Source organism: Bos indicus, chromosome 29, assembly GCF_029378745.1.
Source record: "Bos indicus isolate NIAB-ARS_2022 breed Sahiwal x Tharparkar chromosome 29, NIAB-ARS_B.indTharparkar_mat_pri_1.0, whole genome shotgun sequence".
Lineage (NCBI taxonomy): Eukaryota > Metazoa > Chordata > Mammalia > Artiodactyla > Bovidae > Bos > Bos indicus.
In genome coordinates this window covers 39,095,494-39,121,535 of record NC_091788.1, presented here as the reverse complement: position 1 = coordinate 39,121,535, position 26,042 = coordinate 39,095,494, and the positions used below count along the sequence as shown (strand labels likewise).

At 43.6% G+C, this 26,042-nt stretch overlaps 1 protein-coding gene across 1 annotated transcript; it reads left to right on the top strand.

Moving 5' to 3' along the window:
• The first annotated feature begins 6,832 nt into the window (after positions 1-6,832).
• LOC109554209 (pregnancy-associated glycoprotein 1-like) lies at positions 6,833-16,698 on the top strand. The gene is given in 8 exon segments (XM_070782800.1): positions 6,833-6,865; positions 8,779-8,970; positions 10,224-10,341; positions 10,440-10,558; positions 11,756-11,949; positions 14,528-14,669; positions 14,750-14,848; positions 16,549-16,698. Coding segments are annotated over 8 exon segments (1,047 nt in total).
• The last annotated feature ends 9,344 nt before the right edge of the window (positions 16,699-26,042 follow it).

Sequence of the window (26,042 nt, the reverse complement as noted above, 5' to 3'; positions counted from 1 at the left end):
AAATATTGTAGATGTGGAAAGTAGCCCCTGCTAAGGACCAGGGTAACCAAGCTTAATAAATGGCTACCCTTCCACTGCCAATCTTCCTTCCATGCTTGGAACTTGGCCTACAGGTCAACCACCATGACCTCATCCCATGCTCCAGTTGTGAGTTAGCAGTAATGAGCCATGTCAGCCTTCCCAAGAAGGGAGAACCTGGGGCTATCATGAGGCTGAATATGCTCTGGACTCAGGGATTTGTCCACAAACTGGTTATTACCAGGAGCATCAGGTGCCAGGGGCACCACCAATGCCTCTGACTATCTCCATGTACTTGTTCTCAGGAGTAGAAACACCAAGGAACTGATAGAGCAAAGAAACAAGTAATGACTCTTGTTTCATCTTGCCCCAGGTGATTCCCATGGCTCTTTGAACACACTGCTCTTTGCCCAAAAACTCTTTCCTCTATTCCTTCTTCAAAGGTGGCTTGTGAATAACATCAGCACCTGACTCCGAAGCCTGGTGGCTGGAACTCAACTCACAATCAGCTGGGACCCAGAGATGTCCAGCCTTGTCCTGTGTTTCTGTCCTTTTTCTCCATCCAGATACATAAAGTAAAGTCCTGAAAAAACATAAGTGTGATTGTAACCCTCTCAAGGCCTTTGAATCTCCAAGGTCTATTTTGAGCATTAAAGTGGGAACAGATACGTTTCATTCAGGTTAGTCTCAGACCCAAGCCTTGCTTACCAGGGGTTCCCTGAAGAAACATAAGACACTTATCTAAGTTACCAGAAGGCTGAGAAAGGAATGCTTCTTGCTTGAATGCAGGTGCATGTTATCCAGTCTTCCAGGGTCTGTGTCGTGTAAATGAGGAGCGGTAGCTCTGGAGATTCTGAGTTGGAGTGAGTCAGTCACCACCTGCAGGACTTCCTCCTGGCGTCACTACAGCTGGGGCTCCCCCACTGTGCCTGGAATCCAGAAGAAACAGTCCTACATATTGCTTTCCTGCTGCTACATGCAGGCAGGTCTGCTGATAAAATCAGAACCAGACTTGAGGGGCAAAGGGAATGGAACTTCCACTCTGGTGCTTGCAGACATCTGAGAGCTACCCAGCAGTGGATGCAATTGAGCTTACTCTCATCTTTTCCTCCTGGAAGTCTCCTAGCCTAGGAAACAGAGTTCCTGGGTCCCAAGTCTTCACTAACTTACCTGCAGCATTAAGGTGAATCATACACCCCGGGGTTCAGTTTCCCATCTCTTGGATGAGGGAGTCTGGACTTGCTCCAGAACACTTGTTCCAGACTGAGGCTCAGTGCCAATCAGTGGCCAAGTGGCTCAGAGATGGGTGTTGTTGAGGAAGCTGATTCTGCCTCTCGTGGGCAGGGGGCTGTAACTGTCTGGTGATGTTCATGGGTCCTGGGCTCAGGACTGGGAGTGGTAGACCACTTGTCACACAGCTGCTGTGACACCGAGGACCTTAGAGGCCTTGCCCACTGGAACTTACCATCATTTGGGTTCTGTGGGATGAGATCATGTAGTTATAAGTCAGAAGTTACCAATGGGGAAGCCTGTAGATTCCTCAGCAGAACCCAAATTAAGCTAACAAATAATCTGTCCTAAAAAACTCTGTGAACAAGATACCCCAGGACTCTAAGACAAATTTTGTAGTATTTTAAATACTCTTTAAAGTAGGTCATTTTTTTTTGATGATGTGCCATTTGCTCTCTGGCTTGGGATGATACTCACAGTCAGAGTGGAATCAAAGGGCTCCTGGTGGAGGCTGTCCTTCTCCCCATGACTCATTAGCAGTGAGTACAGCTCTATCCCCTCCAAATCTGGAGTAGAAATTAAAGCAGGAAGGAAGAGACATCCAAGTTTAACATGAAGACTCAAGTAGGTCTGGCCCTCAGGTAGGCACTATTCTTTCCCCAGTGCTTCTTCCTTCCTTCCTGGGTCCTGTGCAAGCTGCCCACCTCTTGGTTATTGGGTTGTGAATTCCTCCTCCCTTCTCTTGCAAATATCCATGCAGTCTCACTTGTGGCTTCCTCTCTTCTGAGGTCCTATCCCTCACCTGCAGATGGCACTAAAGAAGGGAAAACCAAGGAAGGGTCTGCCCAGATCATTCTTTCTAAAAATGTCTGCATTACTTCTCTTTCCAGACCCTGCCCTGACAAATCAAGATCTCCAACTAGATGACTCAGTAGCTTAGCAGAGGAGTGGAGGTGCAGATAGGTCTGGAGGTAAGGTTGTCGGGTATGGGGGGAAGGTTTTCAGATGGCAAGAGAAGAGTTGTAGTAAGGAGCATGTGGTCCTCCAACTACTCACTAATCAGGGACCTGCCTGAATCTGCGATCTCGGGCCCCTCAGGGTATCACTAAGACAGAAACTTCATTCTACAAACTTCTTACTAGAAAATAATTTCAAACATAGCAAATATAAGAAAGAACAGTGTCATGAACCCTACATTTCATTATTTGGCATCAATAACTACAAAACTAATGTCTTAGTCCCACAGGTTGTCATAGACTGGAGACTATGCTACATCAAGGTTGGTGGATAACTGAGTTCCTGGTGAAGACATTCTTGACTTGCATTAGGTCTTTCTGTCCTTGCTATGTTCTCATTTGTGGCGGGGGAAGGGAAGGAGGAAGGGAGAATAAGAGAGAAAAAGAGGGAGAGGATAATCCCATCATAAGGGACCACCATCAAAACCCCATGTCAACTTGTGTACCTCCCAAAGGCCCTACTTCCTAATACCATCATATTGGGAGTCAAGAGTGGACACAAATCAATCCATAGCAGCTATGCAGATCTGTTTTTAAATCAAGACAGACCATCATTTCCTTCTCTCTTTTACTCCTTATTCATTTTTCCTGAAGTGCTTTAGGGACGAGATGAACATTTCACAAAATATACATAATGAGTGTTTGGGGTAAAATTATAGGATGTGAAAAAATGTTTTATTCCCAATAAAATTAACATCTAGTGGCAGATTAGTTGTAATAAAATTCTAAACTGAAAAAAAAATAACATCTAATATCCAGTCCATGTACAAATTTCCCTGATGCTCAAAAAGCAGTTTTCACAGTTTATTGAAAGAATGTAGTCGTATGTTGCACTTGGTTGTTCTCCTTTAAGACAAAATAACTGTTCCTCTCCCCGTATTAATGCCATTTATTTGTTCAGAAACTGGGAGGTAGCAGGATTGTTTGCATTACAGAATGTTCCACTATTGGGTTTAGAGCAGGAGTCCACAATACCAGCACAGTGGGTCAGGACAAGTACCAGTCCATGGTTATTAGGAACCAGACCTCCACAGCAGAAGGTGAGCTGCAGGCCAGAGAGTGAGGCTTCATCTGTATTATAGCTGCTCCCCATCACTCTCTCATCATCCCCAGAAGGGACAGTCTAGCTTGTTTTCCTGGAACTGTTTGGAGTTACATAACATACACTTAATGGATACAAAAATAGCTTAAATATTGATGATTCATTTCTTTTCTGAGTGCTCAGAATGGTGAGTTGGTGCCCTAGCAAACTATCACTGTGACAAATTAGATGTTGCCTATTAACATTTGGACACATTCGGCCAGCTTAAAATTAAATATTAAAGATCTAAGATCATGGTGTCCACCCCCATCCTTCATGGCAAACAGAAGGAGAAAGTGTGGAAGCAGTGACAGATTTTTTCATCTTAGCCTCTAAAACCACCGTGGATGGTCCCTGCAGCCATGAAATCAGAGGATGTTTGCTTCTTGGTAGGAAAGCTGTGAGAAACCTAAACAGTGTGTTAAGAAGCAGAAACATCATCTGCCCAACAAAGTGGTAGATGTTTGGCCTTTTCATTTGGTTTCCTAAACTTTCTGTCCAGTCCCCATTGGACTTTGAAGTGCCTTAGCTTTCTGTTTCTTCACGATTCCCAAGATTATTTTGTTCACTTCTTTACCCAGTCCTGAAATCAGCCATCTCTTTAATAAGAATCCATGCATCGTCTTATGGGAAATGTATTTAGAAGTTACATGGTAGATCTCAGAATAGTCACTGTTATCAAGTTGTCAATGCTTGTAGGCTTTACATTGGTCAGAGTAAGAAGTACACATTTTCCTTAAAAAATAAAATAAAAATGAATATAATAAGTGTTGGGAAGCATAGTACAAAATAGCCATATTAGGAGAAAATCCTTGGGAAAATGGTGAAGGGCCAGAAGTACCCGGCTTTGTGTACTGCTGACAGAAAAACATCTCCTGTCTTTGGTTATGCTCGGCGCCAAGATTTAATAATAAATAGGGATGTTACTTGAGAAAATGAGTTGTGGGATAAGCACATGAGTCACTTAGACTGCGCTGTCCTGGAAATGTTTTTACTGATTATGTGTTAACCCCATATGCGCTCTGCTGGTCATATACTTTAAGCTCTTTGTTCCTGCTTCTATAAAGGGCTTGACTGCAGAAATAAACTTGTCAGTCCTTGCAAGAGACTGTCCGAGTGTCATTCTTTCAGGTTCGTTGCTTCCATGTCCCGGAGAGAAAATCCCCAACAATTAGTTGGTACAAAGAAATATCAATAACCTCAGATATGCAGATGACACCACCCTTATGCCAGAAAGTGTAGAGGAACTCAAAAGCCACTTGATGAAAGTGAAAGTGGAGAGTGAAAAAGTTGGCTTAAAGCTCAACATTCAGAAAATGAAGATCATGGCATCTGGTCCCATCACTTCATGGGAAATAGATGGAGAAACAGTGGAAACAGTGTCAGACTTTATTTTTCTGGGCTCCAAAATCACTGAAGATGGTGACTGCAGCCATGAAATTAAAAGACGCTTACTCCTTGGAAGGAAAGTTATGACCAACCTAGATAGCATATTCAAAAGCAGAGACATTACTTTGCCAACAAAGGTCCGTCTAGTCAAGGCTATGGTTTTTCCAGTGGTCGTGTATGGATGTGAGATTTGGACTGTGAGGAAGGCTGAGGGCCAAAGAATTGATGCTTTTGAACTGTGGTTTTGGAGAAGACTCTTGCGAGTCCCTTGGACAACAAGGAGATCCAACCAGTCCATTCTGAAGGAGATCAGCCCTGGGATTTCTTTGGAAGGAATGATGCTGAAGCTGAAACTCCATTACTTTGGCCACCTCATGAGAATAGTTGACTCATTGGAAAAGACTCTGATGCTGGGAGGGATTGGGGGCAGGAGGAAAAGGGGACGACAGAGGATGAGATGGCTGGATGGCATCATTGAGTCGATGGACGTGAGTCTCAATGAACTCTGGGAGTTGGTGATGGACAGGGAGGCCTGGCGTGCTGGAGTTAATGGGGTTGCAAAGAGTCGGACACGACTAGGCAACTGATCTGATCTGATACTTTCAGTTCAAGATTTAAGACAGCAGGGTTTGAATTAAAGTCCTTTATGTTATGTGTGAACCTCTTTTTCTGGCCACTGAAAATCTTACTTCAGAACATAAGTTTTAATTATTGTCTTGCTTTTACCTCTTAACATACAAATGATTGTGTCACAATAACAGAAGTTATGAGGAACAATAAATTGTTGAATATAGGTTCAGAAACTTTCCTGTTTTTCTTTTGATTTTTTTTTTTTGGTTTTGTTTTGGATGGGCAGTATTTTTGTTTTTCCTTAGAAGATATTCCACTCTGAATGCAGTCATAATTCTGAATTTTAAAGCCACTTATATAATGGGTTGTTATGGGCAGCTAGTCACCAACTTGATGCAATTCGATTTATCAGTCTTTGAGCTCAATTTGTTGAGTTCAGTTCAGTCCTTCAGTCGTGTTGGTCTCTTTGCAACACCATGGACTGCAGCATGTCAGGCTACCCTATCCATCACCAACTCCCGGAACTTACTCAAGCTCATGTCCATCGACTTGGTGATGCCATCCAACTATCTCATCCTGACTTCCCCTTCTCTTCCTGCCATCAATATTTCCTAACATCAGGGTCTTTTCCAATGAGTCAGTTCTTCCCATCAGGTGAGAAAATAATTGGAGCTTCAGCTTCAGCATCAGTCCTTCCAGTGAATATTCAGGACTGATTTTTTTTTTTTTTTTTTAGGATGGGCTTGTTTGATCTACTTGCAGTCCAAGGGATTCTCAAGAGTCTTCTCCAACACCATAGTTCAAAGGGCATATGTGTGTTTCATTTCTCAGTGACATCATATTCCCCTTGTTGGGATTTAACCACCAGAACTGAATTTAAACAACATGCAAAAATGAGGATTAAGTCACAGTGCCCCATCTAAACACACCTGGCAACAGGAGAGGCTCCTGTTGTATTCAAGGACAGGCATGGATAGATCTCATGCAGGAATAGGCCCTGGGAGTCCTGGATGCGTCCTTAAACACGATTGTCTTTACTTTGGCTGCCACAGTTGTTTTGTCTTCTTTGATTGAGAAGACATTTCAAAATTATATTTTTGTATGTTTGGTTTGGCAGACAAAATTTTTCAAGTCATAGACCCTATGGGGAAATTATATCAGAAATATATCTCTTTATCTTCAGCAGTTAAATTTTGTTGGTTTCTATGTCCCTGATGATCTTTCTTTATAAATAGAAAGGAAACACACATGTTCAGTATGAATTCAGTCTCTTTGTAAATCAACCAACATGAATTAAATTCCTCTCTGTCCCCACTGCACTCCCAACTCTAGGCGAGAAATAAAAACCTGCAGAGACTGAAGCCTGATTCCAGCACATCTCTGTGGAGATTTCATTCTCACTGTTTTTTTCGGGTAAAAATCTATCTATCTATATATATAGTTTTTAACATTAAAATAAGTAGATTGTACATAAATATCCAAACTTCTGATTCTCTTGAAAACATGGCCAACTGGTCTGCTTTCCAGCATGGGTGAACTGGAGGAAAGGCTGCTCCCAGTGGTAAGGCCTGTGCAGCTCAGGATTCAACATGGCAACCTAGTCCTAGTATCATATCTCCTGCCTCCTGGGGCCATAACTTTGTGAGAACTAGACTGCTAGCTTTCTTAAGATAAAGACAACTTTTGTCTTGATCAACTTTGACTTTGAAGCCTTTAACCCAGAACCCAGCACACAGTTCTTCCTTGTATGTCTGTTGGATGATATAAAATATCTTATGGATGCATATGACATTTATTCCAATACTGAAACCATGCAATTGAAGTACTGCTTTGCCCTAAATCTTTGATGCAGCCTGGCATCATAGGTGCCTCTGATGTCTGCCATTAGACCCACTACCTAAAGCCTGTTGTATTTCCCTGGACTGTCCCTGAAGTCTTCACTTGGCCATTTGACAACTGATCCTCCTAGCAATCTCCTCTCTAATGAAGACAGCAATGCATATCTCAGGAAGTGGCTATGAAGATGACATGAAAGCATGATGGTTGAGCCTTAGTATCCCTTAGTATCCATTTTTAAGATGTTCTTAGCAGTTTTTTTTTTTTTTTCCCAAGTAGGCAAGGTTCTCGATCTTCTTAGATGTCCTTGCAAATCAGTTTGCTTTTCCAGCCAACCTTCAAGGAAGAGATTACAGTTCAATTCTCTGTATTCTGTGAAGCTTCAAAGTCCACTCGCCAAGGACACTGTTGAAGGTAAAGATTTTATCGAGACCTTTGTGTTTTTTCAGACCTATTATTGGCCTAAAGGGCTAAACTAGGGCATGTCAGAGCATATATAACTAGAGGTTTCCGGTCACCACTACATGCTAAGAACCTGAACTTTCCTGAGTCCTTGGAGCCAGGAAAGAAGCATAAAGTGGCTTGTGCTCCTCGGGCTGCTGGACTTCTCAGATTGCAGAGTTATGTATGTATGGAGACTGTAAGCCACATCATCTTGCTTTCTGTGATTTTTCTTTTCATATGATTATTCTTCTACTCATCAGATTTAGAACAGAATGGAATATTTCTCTGACAATCTTAAAGTTCAGGCCTTACTTATTGATAAGTACCTTGCAATAGGAACTGTGGGACCCAAGGTTTTTGATGTAGGTTTGCATAGTTGCCCAACTCTTGGGTCCAGTCATGTAATGACCTATTGAAATTGGAACTCCTTGCAATTGTTCAGTGCACAGTCAATGCAGATGTAGGTGTGGTCCTGTGGAATAGCACTTTTATACCTTTTATTTAGCATGCCCTCTTTGTTCCCTCTCTACTTCAGTGTGTATATGCCTATGTCTGCATCTCTGTATCACTATCGTTTATCTCTCCATCCCTTTAGAAATCTCTGTGAGTGTATTTCTTTCTGTGGTGTTTCTTTTCACTTTTCTTTTAATTTTCTACATTTCCTGAACTTGTTCCCTATCTCCTGGATTCTTTTCCAACTCTCTCTTCTCTTTCAACCTGGAGAAATATTGGGAGAGCTAGTTATACAGTGTTTTATATCTGACAAGCAGTGTGACCACAGCCAATTCATAAACCTCTTGCATTTCAAATTCCTCCCTTGTAAAAGAGGATAGGAATCCCCCTTCTACCTTCTTACCTGAGCTTCTATGAGAAGGATACAGTGGGATGGCAACAGCAATGCTAGTGTCATTGTTGAGACTTCCTATATATCAGGCACCTTATATCCATCACTTCACTTATCCCCAAGATATGCTAGTTAGAGGGTTTGAATCATTACATTCCATCATTTTACCAAAGGGGAGACTGAGACCCCACATGGTCATATGGCTTATCCAACATTACAGAACAGAATCTTTATTCAAACCTATGTCTTTTCCATAGAATATGCATAAAATTCTTATAATAAGGTGACTCATAAAATGATTATCAAATACACAGTGCCACATAATGACAGTTATACCTTAACACTGACAGCTAAATGTAGCATCTTCATTTTCTTTGTCAAATGTTCACTTTCTAAGGAAAGTGAAGACCATGAGAAATACCCTAAGTGAAAAAAACATGTTGAACAATTTCCTGAAGGAACATGCTTACAGACTGTCTCAGATTTCTTCTTGGGGCTCAAATATAACTATACACCCCCTGAGGAACATTATGGATGAGAGTGTTTTGGAAGGATAGTGCTCCACAGCGCCCCCTGGTGCTCTAACCTAGCACTGGGGCTCATCTGGAGGTGCCACGTGGGATGTTGGGGCTGTGGCTCCTGCAGGAGGCAGACACAGTAGGCTAAAGGGGCCCCATGCAGAGGAGAAGGGACTATCATTCTCAATTCTTGTCTTGGTGACTGGGCCCAGAAATTACCAGGTGGCAAATAAACATCCATTTCTGTGTCAAAGATGTGTGATTAGTTTGAGGGAGATTGTTCTTTCTGAGCAGAAGGCAATGACGACCCACTACAGTCCTCTTGCCTGGAGTAACCCAAGGATGAGAGGCCTGGTAGGCTGTAGTCCATGGGGTCGCTAAGAGTCGGACATGACTGAGCGACTTCACTTTCACTTTTCACTTTCCTGAATTGGAGAAGTAATTGCTACCCGTTCCAGTGTTCTTGCTTGGAGTATCCCAGAGACGATGGAGACTGGTGGGCTGCTGTCTATGGCATTGCACAGAATCGGACACGACTGAAGCAACTTAGCAGCAGCAGCAGTTCCTTCTGAACTAAGGGAGTCAATTAGTTACAGATGAAGAGTGAACCATCTCTGATCAGAAGGTAGAATCAACTGCAAAGCAATTGTGAATAACCAGGCAGAGGACTTCAGTTTCCACAGATGCAAGCACCACAGCAGTAAAAAATTACTGAACCCGTATTCTGTGTAAGGCCACCAGAATCTAACACAGTGGTTACTGTTTTTAGATGAGCAAAAAGGCTTCTTTTGTCTTCAAAAATGCCCATGCCAGCCTGAATGATAGGCAAAGAGTAAATACGTGTCAAATGAAAGGGTCACCTGTGTGGTGTTGATTGGATATGGTCTGAGTTTAGAGGGAGTGGCTGAGGTTGATCAAGAAGGACCTCCTGGAGAAGTGGGTGCTAAGGCTGGGTTTGAAGAGACTACAGTGTTTCTCAAATGAAGGCAGCAGGACTTCCCTGGGTGTCCAAGGGTCCTGGAGGTCCTGTGGTTATACCTCTGTGCTTCCAATGCAGGAGGTACCACTTCAACACCTGGTTATAGAATCAATATCCTGCATATAATGTAGCACAGGAAAAAAAAAATCAAATGCAAGCACCTCTGTGATGAAAGGCTGTGAGCTTCACAGTGGTTGGAAAGTGATCTCAAGAGATATATGACACCAGAGGGAGACATCAGTGTGGGAAGAGTGGGTAGCCAGTTCTGCACTAACCGACTCCTTCCTTCTCCCTGTAGATGCTCTATGGGGGTAACATCACAATTTGAACACCCCCTCAGTAATTCCAGGTTATCTTTGACACAGGTTCATTTTACTTGTGGGTGCCCTCCCTCTTTTTCCCCAGTCCAGCCTACTGTGAGTACAGACACCCCTTACCTGGACCATCCTTCACTTGCCCTGCTGCCCTGTTTCCACCCTTGGCACATGATGACACTCATCTCTTGTGTCTTCAGCTACACAAGTTAGGTTCAGACATTTCAAGTCTTCCACCTTCTGGCCTACACAAAAGATCTTCAGGATCGCCTATGGATCTGGGAGCATGAAGGGATTTCTTGCTTATAACACCGTTCAGGAAATGTGTAAAGAGAAGCTGAGTCAGTACTGGCTATAGAGTGACCCCTGCTTGCAAAACAGATGCATGACCATCTGGCAGGACCCTTCCTAGTTAACTCCCATAGACATTGGCCATCTTATCCACAGGATCCTGTCTCTGGGAAGGCAGTGCCTGTGGTGACACACGAGCAAACAGATTAGCTAACCCAGAGAGTGACTTGAGGTGTGGACTTGCAGCTCCTCTGCCCATGAGCAGTTCAAGGTTCATTTTGCTGGGAGTGAGAAGAGGGGAAACAAACACCCATTTTTATATTCACAGACTGTTCCAGGCACTTTCAGGAAATAATTGGTTTAAACCTGCAACAACCACACACAGCAGATGGTCTGATTAGCTTATGAGGCATATGAGGAAATTGAGTTACAGACAGCAAGGGCCTTGCTGGGGTCACACGTGTGCTAAACGGTGGAGCTGGGTTGGCTTTTCAGGACTGAAATTGCTGTAGGGTGTTTAGGGACAGGATGAAAGTGATCTGGGGATCCTTGGGGCAGTCAAGGGCTTCAGGTATCCAGAGTGGGAAACTGGAGGCCAGAGATATCAAGGGGCCTAATAAATGAATTCTCACTCTAGGGTGCCTTTGAGAGTCTCATAAAACGTATGGCCTGCCTCCCCAAAGTACTTGAGTAGGTCCTCTCTCTCTCTTTCTCTCTCATACACACTCGCACAAATATACACATATCCCCAAAAGTGAATTTCCCAGGCAGCAGTTTCATTGATCCCTGCAAGCAATACTGTGTTTTTGGCTTCTGTCTTCCTGGACAGATGCATAATCCACAGTACCTTACAGAGAATTAACTCCATTCCTGTAATTAGGTCATAGTGATGACAGAAAAGGCTACCTTGCTCTCGACTCATATTGTCTACAAGGGGGCACCAAAGGGTCCTGGCCTGACTCTTGGTTACCCTACCTGGACAGAAGCCACAAGGCCAATTTGACTCACTCAGGTGGTGTTTTTCAGAGAGGCAGATGTTTTAAAATTCACAGCCTCTCACAAATAAAACACAAATTCCCCTCCCAGCATGGTCTAACCATCTGAGGTCCACCAAAGACACAGCCCAGCCTCAATTCTTCTCTAAGTATTTAACGGCAATGCACCCCAGCCCAGTTCTAGCCCCACTTCACGTATCTATAAGTGGGAACACTCTTCTTTCCCACATATTTGGGACCTTATATGTACTGAACAGCTGTTCAGTCTAAGCTTTGTGGAATACGGGTGCGAGGGTGCACCTTTTGATGGCAACTTGGGCTTGAACTACCCCAACATATCTGTTTTTGGAGCTATCCCCATCTTTGACCTCCTGAAGAATCAAGGTGCCAATTCTGAGCCTGGTTTTGCCTTCTACTTGAGCAAGTAAGTCTGAGATGGACACTCCCTTTCTCCAAAGTAGCTATAAGATGCATTCAGTTGCACAAAAATTATAGAACACTTGATAAAGAAGAATCCTGAGAGATAATCTAACCCAGGGTAAATGTAGCCCCAGGGTTGTACCTGTCTTCACCACTGGCTTTTATGAATAACGTTTTCTTGGAACACAACCCTGCTCCTGGGCTCAAGACCAGTAACTTGGTCTAGTGGGTTGAGTGAGGAGGAAGACTAATGGAAGGCAACAGGAAACAAGTTGGAGGAAAAAGCAATACAATTTGCTTATGAATTTGATCAGGAAGGAAGGAGAAGGATGGTGGATATCTTTCCTTCCTCATTAGCATTCTACTGGGAACCCTGGACCAGCTACCGAATTTGCAGGAGCCAGTGAAAAAAAATGAAAGTGTGGGACACAAAACAAACATGTAGGATCCCTTGTTCAAGAAATATTAGGCATTTCTAGACAGGGAGAGCAGAGGTGGGGTCCCTTCTGAGTGTGGGGCCCTTTGAAAAGTAGAGGTCACAGGCCAGCGGAGCCAAATCTGGGTGACCTGAACCCACACCCTTAGAACTCCCAGGCTTTGATTTTCCTGAAAAATGACAAGCTTGACAAGGAGAAAGCCAATATGGTTCAGCACCATGTCCTCTGAGTGTGTCTCATCACTCAGGTCACAGGAGGTATGGCATCCTCAGAAGATAGAGTGGGTGGAGCCCAGCCAGGTGACTGAGCTTCTAAGCTCCTCTGTGCCACTTATTATCCATTAACCGACCTCGGTCTTGATCTCAATCGCTCCTAGACTCGATTTCTGCATCTGTACATGGAGACCTTATTAGGGCCTGGATGGGTGGACCAGCACAGCTCTCAGACAGTGCTGTTGCTACTGTCCTCCAAGGATCCCCCTCTCTCTTCTCTCTACACATGCAGGGTGAGAGGAAGTGTGATATTTGGTGGGGTGGATAAATCCCACTGCCAGGGAGCGCTCAACTGGGTACCACTGATCCACGCCAGAGACTGGAGTTACACATGGCCAGGTAAGCCTCTCCCTTTGAGGTTCAGCCCAAATAATGCTCCAGCTACTGTACATGGACACAGGCAGACACACACAAATACATTCTCAAACACACAGTCACACAGATATATACACCATCCACAATGACACTGACACACAGACACATTGAAGCACACAAGCAGACACATATAAACATACAGAGACACATATAAACATGCATAGCTAGTCAGAGACACACAAGCACTTACAGAGACACATACAAACACACATACAAAAACATATACAAACAAACACACAAGCAGATAGTTATGTAAACAACTCAAGGGTTCATAATCCACAGGCCCTCTGACCAGGGCTCTGACCAGGTCCTAAAAGGGTCTGGAGAGGACTGTGCAGCCAGGAGAGGGCTGTACCCATTGTGTCGTGAGGTGTGGAACATGGTTAGAGGACTCTACAGTGTGGTGAACAGAGAATCAGGGAGAATTTCTCCAGCCTGAACAGAGGTATAAGATGACCAACTGTCTGGGGCTCTCTGGGACCAAGGAAGTTCTCAGTACAGACAAATGTCAGGTAAAAAACAGGGAAAGTCCTGAACAAATCACGAGAACTGGTCTCCTAAGGGAGCAACTACTGAGCAGTGTACAGAGATTTGCTGGAGTCTTAAGATGTGAAAGCAACTATTAAAAAAGACACCCCTAGTTCATGGGCACACAGTGGGGGAGGGGCTATAACAGAATCAGGAAGGTGGGATCCAGGAGTGACCTGAGAACAAGAGGCATAATTGATAGGATTCTGTGTGATACCCTCAGACAAAAGCTGACTTGTCCTTTGGAGTTTCTGTGGGCTAGTCATGTATTTCCTGGCCAGGGTCTCAGCATCTGAGCTGGTTGTAGGAACAGTGCTGGTAGACACCCTCTCCCAGAGGAGCCCCCTCTCCCACCACTATGAGAATCTGCTGCCCTCGTGCATCTCCATCCTCACTCTGCGATTGACCCATTATTTGTTCCCAATAAGAAACAGCTCTCTGGATGTTTCTCATTCATTATTCTCACAGTCTTCATTCACTCACTAAACAGACAAGCACTGGGCATCCACTGTGTGCCAGGTACTTTAAGGAGGCAATGAGGATAAAACTTGCCCTCACATTAAGAAGGCAGATGCACAGGAAATGAGACACACACATAGTGAATTGTGACTTTGGTTCATGCTAGACATGAGGAAGTGTCTACAGACTGTCAAGAAAGGAGATTGATAAACACCTGGGAAAAGACTTCCCTGAAACCATGACAATTAAACTGGAATCTGGAAGATGAGAAGAAATTTGCTAGTCAAAGGGGAGGGGGCTCCTCTAGGAAGGAAGCCCAGCTTGTGTCAAGGTGCAAAAGAGCCTGGTGTATTCAAGTACTGCATTCAAGAATGTCAAGGAAGGTGCCGTGTCGGGAGCAAAGAAAAAGAGGGCAAGAGAGAAAGGGCTGTTTAGAAGATGGTCAGGAAGGAGGCAGCTCTGGGGAGGTTGAGAGTGACCTTGATGCCTGCTTTGTCACACTGCTTCTCAGCATCTCCATGAAAAGAAAGGTTATTGCTTGTTCTGCCGGCTGCAAGGCCTTTGTGGATAATGGGACATCACTGGTCCTTGGCCCAAGAAGACTGGTCAGTAACATCCAGAAGCTCATTGGTGCCACACGAAGGGATTCCAAGGTCATGCCCCAGGGTCATTCCCAGTCTCCACACACAAGGAGGATCTCCAGGGCCAACCTCTCTCCCTCTCTCTCTAATAGCACTACGTTTCATGCTTTGTGGTCAGTACCCTGTCCTCTATTATCTTCGCCATCAATGGTATCAACTACCCAGTCCCAGCTCAAGCCTACATCCTCAAGGTGAGGAGAGGACCCTGAGGGGTGGTTCTCAATTAGGAACTTGCAGGAACCCTTGGGCTGCTACTGGGAAGAGGGTGCCCTCTGCAGGCCATCTCACACTATTGCAGATGTTGCTGAGCCCTGGGGCTGGCCAGAGTCTCCCACAAGACGAACCACTTGAGAGTAAAGGGCCATCTGGGACACTGATCACCCTAAAATCAATGTGGAGACACCATGCTGTGCTGGCATGGTTGGAGTCACAAGGAGAGGGGGTCACTCAGGTCCTCAGTGTTCAAAGAGCTTCAGTTAAATCTGATCCCTCAGATGGATGAATATGGAAAGTCAGCTCTAGCAGTCCTTGAAATAAGTCATGTGACAAGGAGAATGGCTGGGGACAGTCCCAGTGTGCTGTCCCACCATAGGGATTAACAGTCTCCCTTCCCTTCTCGCAGTTTTCCTGGTTTGGATGATAAATTACACGGTCGCCCTAGTTCTCAGATGCATCTTCCCCTAGCTCTGGCCGGGTGCCCCCTTTGTGAGTCAGGCTACCCAACCCCTCTGTGGGGAGTCTTGATACTAATGTGAATAAAGGGTGCACAGTGACTGCTCAGCCCCAGCACAGGGTGGCTTCATGTCAGCTTACTGAGGGAGTTCAGAGCTGGCTGATGGGCTTAAAGAAGACTTTGAGGAAGGGAGGGAATTTCAGTAATTCTAAAACTGTAAACTCATGGAGCCATATGGAGGGTTGCTTGTTTCTAGGCAAAACTGCACCGGATTCCATGCAAATGGCCTTACAGGGTTCTATGCATTGGGGCACTGGGGACTTACTCGGGATGATGAGGACTGACCAGTGGGGTTGGGGAACCAGAGTACGTTACCCAACCAAGCTTGGAGTGGCAAAAGAGGGTGAGTGAGGGCCAAAGGAGGCTTCCCAGAGTTCCTAAGTTAAGTCTTCAAGAATGTGTTGTGTGCACTGCTCTATTTAAGATGGCTAACCAACAATGGTTTACTGTGTAGAACGGGGTACTCCCATCCAGGTTATATGACAACCTGGATGGGAGGGGTATATTTGAGACCAGGATACATGGATATATATAGATGAGTCTGTTTACTGTCCACCTGAAACTCAAAATATTGTTAATCAGCTATACTCCAATACAAAATAAAGTTTTTTTTTTTTTAATAAAGTACAGATTGTGGGGACGCAGGAAGAGAACCAGCATTCTCTGCAGAGAAAACAAGGAGCAGGAGTCAGAAGGAAAGACACTAGGAGAGAGGAGAAATATGGACACTCTTTTTCTTTTCTAAAAATTTTATTGAAGTGTGGCTAATCTTCAGTGTTGTGTTAAGTTCTGCTGCACAGCAACGTGACACAGTTATACACATACAGAAATATATATTCTTTTTCTTATTCTTTTTCATGTGGTTTACCACTGGATATTTAATATATTTCCTTATGCTCTACAGTAGGATTTGTTGTTTATCATTCCTCTGTACCCTCAACTCCCAGTCCTCCCCTCCCCCACACCCTTCCTCATGGCAACCTCATGTTTTGGCCCTTTTTGGTTGTGGATGAACTCTCATATCCCTTGCTAAGGAGAAAATCCCTTGATACTTACCAAAAAAGGGAAATAAAACAAAGAATTTTGCTGGGTCTGGATATTTGTGGGAGTCACAGGTAAGGGCTTAGGCTGACTGGTGTGTGTCTCTGACTCCCCCAGGATTCTGGAGGCCACTGCCATACCACCTTTAAAGAGAACACAGTGAGGACATCTAGAGAGACCTGGATGCTGGGTGACGCCTTCCTGAGGCTGTATTTTTTAGTCTTTGATCAAGGAAATTACAGGATTGACTTGGCACAGGCAGTATAAATTTGGAGTGGTTCAGGAATCAGAAAGGCCACTCTGAGCAAACACTAAATCACACTTAGGGTACTCCTGCCCAGGATGCTGGTGAACTGTGTTTGGTGGTCTGCACACCCTATTCTCAATAAAGAATAAAGGGTTTTACTCGTAATGGTGCTGAAACAAATGGGTGCCTCTGTTTGTTTCTGGGAGGTGTACAATGATAGGGAAGGGTCTAGAACAAAGTCTGAATCACAGTTGAGAGGAGTCCACCTCCAACAGGCTTCAAGGAAAGGGGAGACTCATTGAAATGATTCTGGGAATCCAGGACACAAGACTCACAGCAAACACAAAGATCTCAATGACTGGGCCCAAAAAAATCAGAAGTCATCAGTTCTCTATTTCACACACTCACTCTTTCATTCCCTCTTCTTTGATGGTCTTAGCCTGACAACTTTCTTCATTAAGGCTTCTACACCTAGTGCAGGAGTCCAAGCTACCTGCTCTAGGGTTTTATATCCCGAAGCCATCTCCAATAAGGAAAGAAAATATTGAAGACATCAGAGTTTGAGGGTGTTCTCTGAATGACCCACCTCAGATCATATGTACAGTCCTAGATCAGCTATCCTGGCAGGACCATGGGGTCCTATGAATGGCTTTACATGGTCGTGTGGCCATGACGCAGCAGCACACATGATCGTCAATTTCCTCCAGAACTACATGACCAAAGCTGGAGAGAAGCAGCCCCAAAGAAAGCGACTGGGAGATAGTCTAGACCATGGAAAGGTTTGTGATAACCCACCAACTCCACCACCTCCTCATTCAGAGGAATTATGAGGGATAATGAAATAGACTCTCTTCATCCCATCTCAAATGATCTTATCACTGGGCATGTCCTTCAGGGTAGTTTAGGTGAGGTTCTTCATGCAGAGCTGGTTCCCTTTTGTTCCCACATCCCAGTCACCAGCTCTCTGCCACATATGCCAGTTCTTTCCTTTCTAGTCCTACTTGGTAAGTGGTGGCCCCAGTGGATACCTGAGCCACACCCCTACTTCAGGGCCCAGAATGCCCCTTCCTTGGCCTCCAATGCTGCTGGGGAGAATGCAACGCATATATCGGGAGACCCAGGGTACACAGAGCCTTCAGGCTTTCTGAGCTTCTCCGTGGGTGGGGCTACAAACTGTTTGCTTGGAGCTGCCATGGTCAGGCACTTTTGCAGTGGAACCATCCATTCTTTCCACCTGGTGACCCTCAATAGATGCCTCAGCTTAGACAGCAGGGATCAGAGTTTGATTTCCTTTCACATTGACTGATTTGATCTCCTTGTTTTATAAGGGACTCTCAAGAATCTTCTCAAGCACCACAGTTCAAAAGCTCAGTTCTTTAGCATTCACCGTTTCTTATGGTCCAGATATCACATCTCTATCAGATTACTGGAAAAACCATAGCTTTGATATTACCGACCTCTGTAGCAGAGTGAGTCTCTGCTTTTTAATACACTGTGCAGGTTTTTCACAGCCTTTCTTCCCTCCAAGGAGCAAGTGTGTTTTAATTTTGTGGCTTCAGTCAAGGTCCATAGTGATTTGGAGCCCAAGAAAATAAAATCTGCCACTGTTTCCACTTTTTCCTCATCTATATGCTATGAAGTGATGGGACTGGATGCCATGAATGTTGAGTATCTTTTTGTGAATAGTTTTTTGAATGTTGAGTTTAAGCTAGTTTTTTCATCTCCTCTCCTCATTGAGAGGCTCTTTAGCTCTTTTTTACTTTCTGCTATTAGGGTAGTGTCATCTTCATATCTGTAGATGTTGATACTTCTCCCAGCAATCTTGATTCCAGCTTGGGATTTATCCAGACCAGCATATTGAAAAAATGTATCCTACATATAAGTTAAATAACCAGAGTAACAATGTTTACCTTGTCATGCTCCTCTTCCAGTTTTAAATCTTTCAGTTAGTTTGTGTCTGATTTTAACTGCTGCTTTTTGAGCTACATACAGACTTGTTAGGAGAAAGGTAAGGTGATCTGGTACCCACATTCCCTTAAGAATTCTCCAGAGTTTGATGTGGTCCACACAGTGAAAGGCTTTAGCATAGTCAGTGAAGCATATAGAAATGTTTTTCTGGGATTCCCTTGCTTTCTCTATGATCCGATGGATGTTGGCAATTTGATCTCTGCTTCCTCAAACCAGTTTGTATATCTGGAAATTCTCGGTTCATGTACTGTTGAAACATAGCTTGAAGGATTTTGAGCATGACCTTGCTAGCAAGTGAGATGAGCACAATGGCATGATAGGTTGAACATTCTTTAGAATTTCCTTTCATTTGGTTTGGAATGAAAACTGACCTTTTCCAGCACTGTGGCCAGTGCTGAGCTTTCCAAATTTGCTGACATATTGAATGCAGCACTTTGACAGCCTCATTCTTTAGGATTTTTAAACAGCTCAGCTGGAATTCCATCACCTTCCCTACCTTTTCTTGTAGTGATGCTTCTTAAAGCCCACTTGACTTCATACTCCAACATATCTGGCTTTATGTGAGTGACCCCAGCATCATCCCTATCCCAGGCATTATGAACATTTTTGTATAGTTCTTCTATGCATTCTTGCCACTTCTTCTTAATCTCATCTCCTTCCGTTAGGTACTTCACTTTTCTCTCCTTTACTGTGCCCATCTTTGCATGAAGTGTTCCTCTGGTATCTCCACTTTTCTTGAAGAAATCTATAGTCTTTACAATTCTGTTCTTTCCCTCTAAGTCTTGCACTGTTCACTTATGAAGACTTTCTTATCCCTCCTTGCTCTCATCTGGAAGTCTGCATTCAGTTGGATATATCTTTCCCTTTCTCCTTTGCCTTTCACTTCTCCTATTTTCTCAGCTATTTTTAAGGCCTCCTCAGGCAACCACTTTGGCTTCTCACATTTGTTTTACTTGAAGATGGTTTTGACGATCACCTCCCATACAATGTTGCAACCCTCCATCCATAGCTCTTCAGGCTACCAGACTGAATCCCTTGAATTTATTTTTCATCTCCACTATATAATCATAAGGGATTTGACTTAGGTCATAGCTTAATGTTCTAGTGGTTTTCCTTACTTTCTTCAATTTAAACGTGAATATTGTTTGCTTCTGCCTAAGCATTGGTGCCAGATGACCACCCACCACTCCCAGTGGGTGTGGAGCAAAAACACACAATTTGAGGACTGTTACCCGAGGTTTGTGCTTGGTTTTTCACATGCTTAGCTGTGTGAGCTTGATCAAGTCTCTTAACCTCAGTTTTCTCATCTGGAAAATGGGCACCATGATGGTAATTCCACGTTCTAGATTGCATGTGTGCCTGCAAAGAGCAAGCGGCCCTGAGAGGGCTTTCTGGGTTCCTGAGTCTGGAACAAATATGAATTATTCTGCCACCTGGGGAGAAGGAAATCTGTTTAGAGGTTATGGCTACCATCCCCAAGGCTAAGTACTGATTCAAGCCAAATGGCATCTATTTCTGAACCATGACACAGAACTCTGACTGAGCCGATGCTTCTGTTTTCTGGGCTCCCACAATAGCGGATGATTACTGGCTCAGATTACTCACTTCCTGAGCCTTACCAGCCAGTCTTTCCTTTTCACTTACTTCTCCCCTGAAATCACACTGCAAGGGAAGTCATAAAGGCTCTTGGCCTCCTGTCAGTTTCCCACATCTCCAGCATAGCAACAAGTAGCTGTTATGGCTACTTGTCTGGAAAATGGGCACCATGACAACTATGGAAACCTGTACAGTCCAATCTCAGCCTGTTAAATGTATCTTTTGCCATTTGGCCCATCATGTTTAAATTACCTATAGTTGCCTTAGTAACCTTCCTATGCTTGCTGTTTAATGTCGAAATATGTCTGGACCTCATCTAGTTTTCTTTCCCAAGCATAATTCCAACCATGCAGTTAAATAACCAAACATTTAGTCATCGAACTACCCACAGGAATTGACAAAAGCAAGCCATCCATCACGCATTTCTTGCTTGCCCCAAAACACCATTGGAGTGATCTGCTGAAACAATGTGATACATTGGCATGTACACTCCAGAAGGGACTCTTTTTCTCTGGATTTTTTTCCATCTAGTGCAGAATGGCTACCATAAGCCTAGCCCTCTAGCAGCTGGTCACTTAATTTTTGCAGACTCAGTCCACTACAGATCCCTTCCACATACCTCAGTAAAATCTAGAGAACAGACTCAGGCAAAGTTTTCACTCCTGAAGAAAACAGGTTGTTTTTTTTTTTTTTTGTTGTTGTTGTTGTTTTGTTTTGTTTTTTTAGAAAACAATATTTGGTAACACATTCAAAATCTGCTCCTTTGCCTTGGATTGAAGAACCTGTGCCAGAGGATGGGAAGCCTCCCCTTCCACCTAAAACTTTCACCACTCCACCAGGGCCACAGGCTTGACTGGACCCCAAAGCCTTGCTCTCTGATGTCCTCTCCTGTCAGTGTCTCAGTCGTGTCCAACTCTTTTCTATATCATGGGGTGCAGTATACCAGGTTTCCCTGTCCATCAACAACTCCTGGAGCTTGCTCAAACTCATGTTCATCAGGTCGGTGATGCCACCCAACAATTTCATCTTCTACCTTCCCCTTTGCCTTCTGCCTGTAATCTTTCCCTGCATAAGGGTCTTTTCTAGTGAGTCAGTTCTTCCCATCAATTGGCCAAAGTATTGGAGGTTCAGCTTCAGCATCGGTCCTTCCAATTAATATTTAGGACTTATTTTCTTTAGCATGGACTGGTTGGATCTCCTTTCAGTCCAAGGGACTCTCAGGAGTCTTGTCCAACACCACAGTTTAAAAGCATCAATTCATTGGTATTCAGTTTTCTTTATGGTCCAACTCTCACATCCATCACAACTTCAGGCAAAACCATAGCTTTGACTATACAGACTTTTGCTGTAAAATAATGTCTCTGCTTTTTAGTATGCTGTCTAGGTTTTTCATAGCTTTATCTTCCAAGAATGGGCATCTCTTTTTTTACAGCCGCAGTCACTATCTCCAGTGATTTTGAAGCCCAGGATAATAAAGCCTGTCACTGTTTTCATTGTTTCTCCATGTATTTGCCATGAAGTAATGGAATGAGATGCCATGATCTTCATTTTTTTTTTAGTCTGTACATACCATATCAAGACCATCCTTAAGAAAAATAAATGCAAAAAGGTTGTCTGAGAAGGCCTTACAAAGAACTTAGAAAAGAAGAGAAGCAAAAGCCAAAGGAGAATAGAAAGACATACCCATCTGAATGCTGAGTTCCAAAGAATAGCAAGAAGAGATTTTAAAAAAGCCTTCCTAGTGACCAGTGCCAAGAAAAAGAGGGAAAAAATAGAGTGGTAAAGACCAGAGATCGCTTCAAGAAAATTAGAGATAGGGAAGGAATATTTCAGGCAAAGATGGGCACAATAAAAGAGAGACATGGGATGGACCTAACAGAAGCAGAATATATTAAGAAGAGGGTTAAAGAATACATAGAAGAACTGCACAAAACAGATATTAATGACTCAGATAACCATGATGGTGTGATCACTCACCTAGAGCTAGACAATCCTGAAATGTGAAGTCAAATGGGTCTTCAGAAGCATTACTAAGAGCAAAGCTAGTGGAGGTGATGGCATTGCAGTAGAGCTATGCTGCTGCTAAGTCGCTTCAGTCATGTCCAACTGTGCGAACATAGATGGCAGCCCACCAGGCTCCCCCGTCCCTGGGATTCTCCAGGGAAGAACACTGGAGTGGGTTGCCATTTCCTTCTCCAATGCATTAAAGTGAAAAGTGAAAGTGAAGTTGCTCAGTCGTGTCTGACTCTTTGCGACCCCATGAACTGCAGGCTACCAGGCTCCTCCGTCCATGGGGTTTTCCAGGCAAGGGTACTGGAGTGGGTTGCCGTTGCCTTCTCCAGCAGTAGAGCTGTAGCAGATCCTAAAAGATGATGCTGTTAAAGTGCTCCACTCAATATGCCAGCACATGTGGAAAACAGCAGTGGCCACAAGACTGGAAAGGTCGTTTTCCTTACATTGCTCAAGAAAGGTGATTTAAAAGAATGTTCAACTACCACACAGTTACACTCATAATACATGCTACCAAAGTAATTTCTCAAAGCAAGTCTTCAACAGTACATAAACTATGAAATTCCATATGTTCAAGCTGGATTTAGAGAAGGCAGAGGAACCAGAGATCAAATTGCCAACATTCGTTGGATCATAGAAAAAGCAAGAGAATTCTAGAAAAACAACTGCTCCTGCTTTATTGACCACACAAAAGCCTTTAACTGTGTGGATCACAACAAACTGGAAAACTTAGAGAGATGGGAATACCAGACCATCTTACCTGCCTTCAGAGAAGTCTGTATGCAGGCCAAGACACCAGGTAGAGCTGAATGTGGAAGAGTAGACTGCTTTCAAATTTGGAAAAGAGTATATAAAAGCTGTATATTGTCACCTTGCTTAATTAATTTATATGCAGAGTACATCATGTGAAATGTCCAACTGGATGAAGCACAAGCTGGAATTAAGATTACTGGGAGAAATATCAATATCCTCAGATATGCCAAAGAAACCACTCTCATGGCAGAAATTGAAGAGGAACTAAAGAGCCTCTTGATAAATCTGAAATAGGAGAGTGAAACATCTGGTTTAAACTTCACGGTCAGAGAATGAAGATCATGGCATTTGGTCCCATCACTTCATGGCAAATAGATGGGGAAACAAAGGAAACAGTGAGAGACTTTATTTTGGGGGGCTCCTAAACCACTGAAAATGATGGCTACAGCCATGAAATTAAAAGATGCTTGCTCGTTGGAGTTCATCAAGGCTGTATATTGTCACCCTGTTTATTTAACTTATATGCAGAGTACATCATGAGAAATGCTGGACTGGAGAAAACACAAACTGGAATCAAGATTGCCAGGAGAAATATCAATAACCTCAGATGCAGATGACACCACCCTTATGGCAGAAAGTGAAGAGGAACTCAAAAGCCTCTTGATGAAAGTGAAAGTGGAGAGTGAAAAAGTTGGCTTAAAGCTCAACATTCAGAAAACGAAGATCATGGCATCCTGTCCCACCACTTCATGGGAAATAGATGGGGAAACAGTGTCAGACTTTATTTTTCTGGGCTCCAAAATCACTACAGATGGTGACTGCAGCCATGAAATTAAAAGATGTTTACTCCTTGGAAGGAAAGTTATGACCAACCTAGATAGCATATTCAAAAGCAGAGACACTACTTTGCTAATGAAGTTTCGTCTAGTCAAGGCTATGGTTTTTCCTGTGGTCATGTATGGATGTGAGAGTTGGACTGTGAAGAAGGCTGAGTGCCAAAGAATTGATGCTTTTGAACTGTGGTTTTGGAGAAGACTCTTGAGAGTCCCTTGGACTGCAAGGAGATCCAACCAGTCCATTCTGAAGGAGATCAGCCCTGGGATTTCTTTGGAAAGAATGATGCTGAAGCTGAAACTCCAGTCCTTTGGCCACCTCATGTGAAGAGTTGACTCATTGGAAAAGACTCTGATGCTGGGAGGGATTGGGTGCAGGAGGAGAAAGGGACGACAGAGGGTGAGATTGCTGGTTGGCATCACTGACTCGATGGACTTGAGTCTGAATGAACTCCGGCAGTTGGTGATGGACAGGGAGGCCTGGCGTGCTGCGATTCATGGGGTCGCAAAGAGTCGGACACTACTGAGAGACTGATCTGATCTCTGATGACAAACCTATACACGTTTTTTAAAAGTAGAGACATTACTTTGCTGAAAATTTCAGTATAACCAAAGCTATGATTTTTCCAATTGTCATGTATGGATGTGACAGTTGTTCCATAATGAATGGTGAGCAATGAACAACTGATGGTTTTGAACTGTGGTGTTGGACAAGATTCTTGAGAGCCCCTTGGCCTGCAAGGAGATCGACCAAGTCATCCTAAAGGAAATCAAACCTGAATATTCATTGGAAGGACCGATACTGAAATTGAACCTCCAACACTTTGGCCAACTGATGTGAAAAACTGACTCATTAGAAAAGACCCTGTTACTGGGAAAGATTGAAGGCAGGAGGAGAACAGGAGGACAGAGGATGAGATGGTTGGATGGAATCACCAACTCGATGGACATGAGTTTGCCCAAGCTCCAGGAGTTGGTGAAGAACAGCAAGCCCTGGCGTGCTGCAGTCCATGGGGTTGCAAAGAGTCCAACATGACTGAGCGACTGAACTGAACATACCACATAGCAAATACTATTTGTAATTGGCACGTTTTTCCAGCAAGACTGGGGCTCCCTAGGCCCCAACACGTATCCCCAATCAAGTTTTCACCCATGCACAGAAGTCAGTGCCTAGCATTCACAAGGCATTCAATGAGTTCTGATTGCAGGGGGACCTCCATTTTAGTTGACATAAAGGAGTAAAGGACACATTTATCCTTCTGTCTCAAATAACTCCAAAGTAGAAAAGACAAATGAAAGAGCATTGTTTTACATCAAACATCTGGCAGCAGAGAATGGATTCCTGAGGTGGGGAGCAAGCAAGGAGAGTTCTACAATTGACACAACTCTAGAAATAGTTTCCAACACATACATGGAAGGTGTACCGAGGCGGAGACAAACAGTCTCCCCAAGAAGAGAGACTTATGATTCTATATAGTTAGAGTTCACAGGAGAGAGCTACATACAGAGAACTGTGGGAAGGTAGAGGTGATACTCTTCCAGTTTTTAGCAGAGAGTTGACAGTACTGGTCTGAATTAAAGGGAACAATCATTGAGTCTCAAATTGCACCAAGTCTAATTGTGTCCCCACCCATTGGAAATTACACATTTTTAAATATGAATTTATTTATTTTAATTGGTGGCTAATTACTTTACAATATTGTATTGGTTTTTCCATATATTGACATGAATCTGCCATGGGTGTACACGTGTTCCCCATCCTGAATCCCCTTCCCACCTCCCTCCCCGTACCATCCCTCTGGGTCATGCCAGGGCACCAGCCCCGAGCCTCCTGTATCATGCATCAAACCTGGACTGGAGATTCGTTTCACATATGATAATATACATATTTCAATGCCATTCTCCCAGATCATCCCACTGTCGCCCTCTCCCATAGAGTCCAGAAGACTGTTTAATATATCTGTGTCTCTTTTCCTGTCTCTCATACAGATTTATTGTTACCATCTTTCTAAATTCCATATATATGCATTAGTATACTATATTGTTGGTTTTCTTTGTGGCTTACTTCACTTTGTATAATAAGTTCCAGTTTCATCCACATCATTAGAACTGATTCAAATGTGTTCTTTTAAATGGCTGAGTAATATTCCATTATGTATATGTACCAAAGCTTTTTTATCCGTTCGTCTGCTGTTGGACATCTA